Raw genomic sequence first — 9,294 nt, 5'->3', positions numbered from 1 at the left:
TCCTCAAACACCACCACACCAGTACTGTCCCCTGTGCTCAGCCCCGTGTCCTCACTTGCCCACGAAGCAGCAGGAGCCGTAAGTCCTCCTTTCTCTTTCTTTAGTATATAATTTTCTTTTAATATAATATATACATCATAAAATAATACATCAGCCTTCTGAAACATGGAGTCACAATGTTGTTATCTCTTCCCTCATCCTGGGGACCCTCAAACACCACCACACCAGTGCTGTCCTCTTTGTCCTCAAACAGCACCAAACCACCCCTGTCCCAGCTGCCCAGCCCTGTGTCCTCACTTGCCCATGAAGCAGTAGGAGACATAGGTCCTCCTTCTCTTTCTTTAGTATAGTTTTAGTGTATCATTTTAATATAATATACATCACAAAATAATAAATCAGCCTTGTGAAACATGGTGTTCTCATGTCTTCCCTTGTTCTGGGGACCCTCAAACACCACCACACCAGCACTGTCCCCTGTGTCCCCAAACGAACATCACCACACCACCGCTGTCCCAGCTGCTCAGCCCCGTGTCTTCACCTGCCCACAAAGCAGTAGAAGCCGTAGGTCCTCCTTTCTCTTTTTTTAGTACAGTTTTAGTATTTAATTTTCCTTTAATATAATACATACAATAAAATAATAAATCAGCCTTCTCAAACATGGTGTTCTCATGTCTTCCCTTATCCTGGGGACCCTCAAACACCACCACACATGGGCTGTCCCCTGTGTCCTCAGACAAACCCCACCACACCAGCACTGTCCCATGCGTCTTCAAACACCGCCACTCCAGCACTGTCCTGTGTGTCCTCCAACGAACACCACACCAGCGGTGTCCCATCTTCTCGGCCACGTGTCCTCACTTGCCCACGAAGCAGTAGGAGCCGTAGGTCCTCATCTCCTTGCTGGGGAAGCCGAAGCTGCGCACGCCGGGCTCGGGCAGCCCTCCGCAGCGCTGCCGGGGCATGGTGATGGGGTAGCGCACGCTGCCGTCCGCCAGCCAGCCCCCGTCACAGCGATCCAGCTGGGAAAACTTCCAGGCTGAGTAGAGCTGGCCCACCTTGGCCAGGGCAGCACCCTGGTTTCGGCACGCCTGCGCCGCCTCCTTGAAGTTCAGGTGGCCCCGGATGAAGTAGACTTGGCCTGGGGGATGGAGAGGGTGTTGCGTTGTGATTTCAGGGTTTAGCTCAGAAATTCAGGTCCCTCCCCTGATAATTCCCTCCCAGGTGTGTCAGTCACCTCTCCTTTTCCCTCCCAGCACTGTCTGCCAGTCCTGGAATTCCAGAAGGAATCGAGTGATTGTCACATTCAAACCCCTGGGGGGGCATTGGGCCATCCAGGTGTCCTTTGTCCCTTTGTCCCTCCCCTCCTGTCCCTGGTTGGTGGCTCCCTACCCCTTCCCTGCCCCTCTCCCTGGGGTTCAAAGGAGCAGCAACCACGGGCTCAGGGAGTTCTGTTGGAGCTGGTGCTGCATTCAGAGGCCTGTGGGCCAGAATAAAGCTCTGGATCCAAACCCTCCATCAGAACCAACTCCTTTCCTTCACCATCACCTTAAAGCTTGTCCAGCAGAGATAAACCCAAGGAAGAGACCCTGTTATGGGGGAAGATCCATCCCACCATCACCAGAGCTCCTGCAGGCCTGGACTTGTCTCCATGCACCCAACTGCAACATCCAGCCACCCAAAAGTGTCTGTGGGGTGAAACACCACACACCCAGCCGGCCAAAAGTGTCTCTGGGGTGAAACACCACAGTTGCCACTATTTTGTTCAGCATCAAGGGCCAGACAAGCTCAGGCACGTCCCATCTGGCTATATTGGTAATATTCCAATATAAGAGGGGACACAGCAGGTGAGCAACCTTCCTGCAAACAACTGTCACTGTCATATTTGCTGAAAAATCCCCTTGCCCAGGATTTTTCTCCTGGGAGGCTGAGAAGCCTCCAAGATGAATGAAAACAATCTGATTTGCTTCTCCTGTGTTTTGCTGCTTTGGACATTGTTTACCAACAGGTGGTTGTTTCATTGGTTTCATGTGAATGAAAGTCCACATGTGGCCTTGAAGTTCAGGTGGCCCCAGATGAAGTAGACCTGGCCTGGGGGATGGAGGGGGGACACAGCACGTGAGCACCTTTCCTGCAAACAACTGCCACCATCATATTTTCTGAAAAATCTCTTTGCCCAGGATTTTTCTCCTGGGAAGTTGAGAAGCCTCAGAGAAAAAATGAAAACAACAATTCTCTGATTTGCTTCTCCTGTGTTTTGCTGCTTTGGAATGTGGTTTGGACATTGTTTACCAACAGGTGGTTGTTTCATTGGTTTCATGTGAATTGTTTTTGACTCAATGACCAATCACAGCCAAGCTGTGTCAAGGCTCTGGAAAGAGTCACAAATTTTTCATTAGTATCTTTTAGCCTTCTGTCTCTATCCTTTCTGTATTCTTTAGCATAGTTTTAGTATAGCATTGTTTAATATAATATACATCATAAAATAATAAATCAGCCTCCTAAGAACATGGAGGAAGATGCATCACTCCTTCCTTCGTCTGGTGTTCCAGATTGCAATGCAAGATATTTTCCATTACCATCTGCATGGCAGATTACCTTTGTCAAGTGGGCAGTTTGCTTTATCTCTCTCTTTGAGTGACCACATTCACACCTCCCTCGGGAGGGGACATTGCTGATAACAGACTATTGAATGTCACTGCATGGCTGATAAGAGCTATAACATCCCAATGGGAAATGCTCCACCCAGAGGGAGGAGCCAAGCATTGCTACCCAGATATAATCCAGAGTTTTGAGACACCAGCACGGCTTTCTCCACAGGATTCCCCAGAGGAACAGCAGCTGTCTCTTCCACTGGATCTTCAGAGGAAGAATACATCCTTCTCTACAGATCCCCCTTGCTCCAACAGAGCCACACCTGACACTTCAGGAGGACTGCAACCACAATTCCAATGGGACTGCCACCAACACCCTGACCCACAGAGTGTCAGGTTGGGTTCTGACTCTGTCAGTGTTGTTCTAGTGTACTGCATTGTTTATTTTATCTTCTTATATTTCCCTTCCCTATTAAAGAACTGTTATTTCCTGCTCCCATATTTTTTCCTGAGAGCCCCTTAATTTAGAATTTATAGCAATTCGGAGGGGTGGGGAGGGTTTTACATTCTCCATTTCAGGGGAGGCTCCTGCCTTCCTTAGCGGACTCCTTTCTTTCCAAACCAAGACATCTGCGTACCCCGCAAACACAAGAAACAACCTGCTGCAGATCCGGGTGGGCAGCAGGGCTCGGGGGCGTTGTGAGCAGCACAAGGGAACGCAGCACTACCTTGAAGGGCAGAGGTGAAGCAGAAAGCATCGAATCTGTCCTTCTGCTTGTCCCTGGCGCCGTAGGAGCGCACCCCGGGCAGGAGGAGGCGGCCGCCGCACGGCTCCCGTGAGTTAATGATGGGGTAGTGCACGGTCCCATCCAGGATCCAGCCAGCGTTGCACCAGTCCAGCCCCTCTGTCCAGGCTGTGGGGAGAGAGGCAGGTCAGTCATGGTGTTGTAGGTAAAAGTTATGTTACATTATAGTTCAATTATATTATATTAATTATGTTATATTAATTGTATTATGTTAAGGGGGGGGCGGTATTAGAATGTTCTAGGAGAAGGGTCCAGGGTTTGGTGGAAGGGCGGTCTGGCAGAGCAAGGCAAGGTTGAAGAGGGATTGGATGGAAGATCTGAGCAATCATTCGAAGCCCTGCAGAAAGAGTTGGTCCAGAATGAATGGTGTTAAAGACCAATGAGAAGCCTGGAAATGGATCAATCACCATGCAGATCCAAAATGGACCAATCCTGGACTCAAAGTGGGCTATAAATGGGGGGAGTTCAGTTGGGTCAGGGTTCTTCATTTTGGAAACTTGTTTTCTGGGGAGAACCCAGTGCATTTGGGGGTAGCGCACTGTTCTGTTTTTGGCTCGTTGTGTGGGTGGCTGGGCTTATCCTGGGTACTCCATTCCTTGCAGCCATTTTAATAAACAAGAACCTCTTTCTCCAGAGAAAGTTTCGCCTCGTTCATATTCATAACACTGGCGTTTCCCCCCTCCCCATCCCCAGACAGGCGTGGGTTTGGGCTGAAAAGGAGGTTTTTTGGATGCTTCACCTTTGTAGAGCTGTTGGTAGGTGGCGAGGCGGGAGTCCTGCTGCTCGCAGGCTCGCTTGGCTTCGTGGTAGTTGAATTTGTAGCGCCCGTTGCTGGGCTGGTAAGGGAAGACAACACCTGGAGGGACAGAGATGGGGTGAGGGCAATGCTCTCCCCAAGGAGGCTTTGACTCAACACCCCTGGGGATTCAGGGCTGAATTTAAGGCTGGGGAATGGGGATGCAATGGGGGTGGAGGCACAGAGCCACAGGCACGTTCCAGCTGAGCATCCCCTTCCTGCCACATCCCCCAGGGATGGACTGTAGCAGCCACAGGGCCTGCAGTGTCAATTGATAAGAAGATAAGAAATGCCTAGTCATGATGAGTGGACCAAGAGACCTCTCTTCTGCCTTCAGACCCTTGTTATCTCTCTCTAAGACCACAGGTGATATTCACCTCGACCCTTACTCTTGGACTATTTCCCAAAACCCACATACCCTATATAAACTTCAATTTCTGCCCAGTTCAGGCAGAACTAGGGGTTTATATAGGGTATGTGGGTTCAGGACAAGAGCTGTCATTGTCACCCTTCACAGAAGCTGCTAATTAAGACACTATGGAACCTCACACAACTCTTCTCCTCTCTCATCCCTGCATCTGCAGAGGCACTTAGCAAGCAAAGAGCTGAAATCACTAAAGAGCTGAAATCACCAAAGAGCTGATCTCGCATAAGAGCTGAGCTGCTTGCTAAGATTGCCTGCGGCTGGGAGCCTGCCTGAGGGACCTGGGCAGGTTGTGCTGAGTGGTACTCCTCTATCTGGGACATCTGTGACATTCACATTCTCTGAAAAATTCCTTCGCCCAGGGTTTTTCTCCTGGGAAGCTGAAAAGCAGCAAGAGAAGCCTCAGAGAAAAGGAAAACAATTCTTATCTCATTTGCTTCTCCTGTGTTGTGCTCATCTGGAATGTGTTAGCAGATTGTTTACCCACAGGTGATTTTTTTATTGGACTCCAGTGTGAGTTGTTTTGACTCATTGGCCAATTACAGCCAAGCTGTGTCGGGACTCTGGAAAGAGTAATGAGTTTTCATTATTATCTTTTTAGCATTCAGTAGCATCTTTTCTGTATTCTTTAGTATAGTATAGTATTCTTTAATATAATATAGTATAATAAAGTAATAAATTAGCCTTCTGATAAGATCGAGTCAGGCGCATCATTCCTGCCTTTGTTGGGGGACTTTGTTTACAAGAGACACCAATGGCAGCCGGGGTCAGATGGACCCCAAAACCTCAGACTGTTATAATGCACCCCAAGCTCACCCTCAAGGTGCAGCGTGAGTGAGATGCCCTCATCCCCCAGGGCTGTACCCCAATCTCACCCTCGAGGTGCAGTGTGAGCGAGATGCTCTCATCCTCCAGCCCATTGGTGAGCTGGCAGCATTAGCAGCTCTCATCTCCCAGAGATGATTCCAATCTCACCCTCGAGGTGCAGCGTGAGCGAGATGCTCTCATCCTCCAGCCCGTTGACCAGCTGGCAGCGGTAGCGCCCCTCGTCCTCCAGCGCCACGTCGCTGATGGTGAGCGAGGCGTCGTAGCGGTGGCTGTGCCGCAGGCGCACCCGCGGGCTCAGGGGCCCGTAGTTCTTGTGGAACAGCCCGTTGGTGATGATGATGATGTTCTCCCCGTAGTTGGCCGGCTCCACCTTGCTCCACTTGACGCGGTAGTTGCGAGGCAGGGCGCGCAGCACGCAGGGCAGGGTGGCCGTGGCACCGCGCTGCGTGTGCACCGTGGGGTGCAGGGGCTCCAGCAGGTACTGCAGGTGCAGGGGGGCTGCAGCCCCCCAGGCGGGCTCAGCACCACTCCTCTGACACCCCCTGAGCAGCCTCAGCCCTCACCAACATCTGGTGGTTTCTATCATCCATCCCGGCCCCTCTGCATCAACCCTCAGCAGTGTCTGATGGTTTCTATCATCCATCCTGGCTCCTCTGCATCAACCCACTCCAGTGTCTGATGGTTTCTATCATCCATCCTGGCCCCTCTGCATCAACTGTCAGCAGCGTCTGATGGTTTCTATCATCCATCCTGGCTCCCCTGCATCAACCCTCTCCAGTGTCTGATGGTTTCTATCATCCATCCTGGCTCCTCTGCATCAACCCTCAGAGGTGTCTGATGGTTTCTATCATCCATCCTGGCTCCTCTGCATCAACTCTCAGCAGTGTCTGATGGTTTCTATCATCCATCCCAGCCCCTCTGCATCAACTCTCAGCAGCATCTGATGGTTTCTATCATCCATCCTGGCTCCTCTGCATCAACCCTCTCCAGTGTCTGATGGTTTCTCTCATCCATCCTGGCCCCTCTGCATCAACTCTCAGCAGCATCTGATGGTTTTTGTCATCCATCCTGGCTTCTCTGCACCTCTCCTGCACCTTCAGGAGGCACAGCTCAGCTCCTTCCCGGGCTGGACTCATCCAAAATCACCTCCCCTCTCCAGCACTGAGTCCAAACAGCAGCGCCCAGTCCTCCCTGCAGGCCCTGCACTCTACAGGGGCTCCACATCCATATATATATATATATCAATAAATATACATATATATATATACATTTATATAGGGCTCCACATCCTGCCCCCCAGGCCCTGCACCCTACAGGGCTCCACATCCATATATATACACATATACAGGACTCCACATCCATATATACATACATATATATATATATATATATATATATATATATATATAGGGCCCCACATCCTGTCCCCCATTCCCTGCTCACTATAGGGTTCCACATCCATATATATCCATATATATATAGGGCTCCACATCCTGCCCCCTAGGATATCCACCCTATAAGGCTCCACATCCTGCCCCCCAGGGCCTGCACCCTATAGGGGCTCCATATCCATATATATACATATATATATAGGGCCCCACATCCTGCCCCCCAGGCCCTGCACCTACAGGGCTCCAGATCCATATATATGCATATATATAGGGCCCCACATACTGCCCCCTAGGCTCTGCACTCCACAGGGCTCCAGATCCTGCCCCCCAGACCCTGCTCCCTACAGGGGCTCTACATCCTGCCCCCCAGGCCCTGCACCTCACAGGGCTTCACATCCATATATATATATATATAGGGCCCCAGATCCTGCCCCCCAGGCCCTGCTCCCTACAGGGGCTCCACATCCATATATATACATATATATATAGGGCTCCACGTCCTGCCCCAAAGGCCCTGCACCCTACAGGGTTCCACACCCATATGTATATATATACATGTATATATATATTTATATATATAGGGCCCCACATCCTGCCCCCCAGTCCCTGCTCCCTATAGGGCCCCACATCCTGCCTCCCACTCCCTGCACCCTACAGGGCCCCCCATCCTGCCCCCCAGTTCCCGCTCCCTACCTGGGGTCCCCGTTGGCCTCTGGAAGATGCTGGAGCCTGGGGATGCTGCCAGGAGCCAGAGGCAGCCGAGCAGGAGCAGCCTGTGCATCCTCAGAGCCGGGGGCAGGACAGAGCCTGGGGGGAACACAGGGGTCAGGGACATGCAGAGGGACACATCCCAGCTTTGGGGGGGCCCGGAGGGTCTCACCCTGCTCTGGGGGGGCTCTCTGTGACATTTGCTGTGCAGAGAGGACATGGATTGCAGGACCCCACAGCCCGTGCCAACCCTCCTTGCTGGCACTGCCCCGCTCTCTTACCGTGCCCAGCCAGGTCCTTGGGGGATCCGCTGTGCCCATCCAATGCCCCGTGCCCACGAGCAGCTCCTGCTGCTGCCCTCCTCTGTCACCAACACCCCATGGTGGGGCTGGGGGTCCCACGGAGACAGAGGTGACACGGGGACACACGGGAGGTGGCGAGCAGGTGCTCCCAGCCAGCCCTCCCCTGTCACCGTGCTGGGGCGGGCAGTGCCCTGGCACCCCCCTGGCCCTTGATGCCCGCTCCCATGGTGCCCTGCCCTGTCACCGTCTCTTCCTGCTTTCTTCTCTTTTATTTTGTCCCCTCTCCAACACCTCCCCGAGGAGCGCACGGGGAGGAGGAAGCACAATTTCCCATTGTGAGTGTCTTTCTCTTTATTGTTCTGCTCGGCAAAACACAGTGTGCCCGGGTAACAAACATCCCTTTATCTGCAGGGCACAGCTTTGGGAATTCAGGGAAAACGACTCGGAATTCAGGGTGAACGACTTCAGTTCTGCATCGGCCTCCAGCAGCCTCTTGGGCTGGCAAACCCCCACCTTGTGCTGGGATGGAGCTCTCTGAGCCCACAGTCAGCAGGGCAAGGGTTAATTTAATTCCCCTCTCCCTGTCCCTGATGGAGGGATGATGTTCCCTTTGGGAATTCAGGAAAAACCTCTTGGGCTGGCAAAGTCCCCCCTTGTGCTGGGATGGAGCACTCTGAGCCCACAGACAGCAGAGCAATGGTTAATCTTATTCCTCACACCCCATCCATGATGGGTGTTCCCTTGGGACATTCCCTCTCCCTGATGGAGGGATGATGTTCCCTTTGGGAACTCAGGAAAAACCTCTTGGGCTGGCAAAGCCCCCCTGTGCTGGGATGGGCTCTGTGAGCCCACAGACAGCAGGGCAATGGTTCATTTAATTAATTTAATTTAATTTAATTTAATTTCCCCTCTCCCCATCCCTGATGGAGGGATGGTGTTCCCACCCCTTGAGGCTCTGGAGGGTTGTGCAAGGGGGCTGCCCCACCACTCGAGTCCCTCTGGATTTATCCTGCCCTCCAAAAAGGCATCAGAGAGGCTTCCCCATCATCCCCTCTGACCAGGAGCAGAGCACAGGCACACAATGGCGCTGTGTTCTGGGCTGCCACAACTCCTTCCTCCCCCAGGGTCCATCTCCAAGGATGGAGGAAGCTTTTCTCAAAGGAGGCACAGGACAAGCAGTGACTGTCCCCAACACCAGCCTGGCCTGGCCATGGCACACACAGCACAGCAAACAGCCCCACAAGGAAGAAAGGCATCAGGATGCCCTTGTCCTCCACCTGCTCCCCAGTCACCCCAGCCTCTTTTCAAGGAGGGGCATCAATTTTGGTGGCAGCAGGTTGAACTGGAAGCTTCTTTGTAGGAGTGTCGGGGGGTAGGATGGTCAGGATGGATGGAGACCAGAGATCTCTGAAGCCAGGTCCTGGAATTTGGGGTTTATTGCACAGGGC

General features: G+C 52.3%; 1 protein-coding gene across 1 annotated transcript; it reads right to left on the bottom strand.

Moving 5' to 3' along the window:
- Positions 1-854: 854 nt before the first annotated feature.
- HAPLN2 (hyaluronan and proteoglycan link protein 2) lies at positions 855-7,998 on the bottom strand. The gene is made up of 6 exons (XM_058821832.1): positions 7,826-7,998; positions 7,530-7,643; positions 5,593-5,943; positions 4,137-4,253; positions 3,320-3,505; positions 855-1,138 (listed from the first exon to the last, which is right to left on the bottom strand). Exons 2-6 carry the CDS (start codon positions 7,615-7,617, stop codon positions 855-857), a joined length of 1,026 nt encoding a protein of 341 aa, XP_058677815.1. The 5' UTR covers positions 7,618-7,643; positions 7,826-7,998.
- Between the last annotated feature and the right edge of the window lie 1,296 nt (positions 7,999-9,294).

Source organism: Ammospiza caudacuta, chromosome 30 (assembly GCF_027887145.1).
Source record: "Ammospiza caudacuta isolate bAmmCau1 chromosome 30, bAmmCau1.pri, whole genome shotgun sequence".
NCBI classification, from domain to species: Eukaryota; Metazoa; Chordata; class Aves; order Passeriformes; family Passerellidae; genus Ammospiza; species Ammospiza caudacuta.
This window is presented reverse-complemented; position numbering and strand designations above follow the sequence as displayed.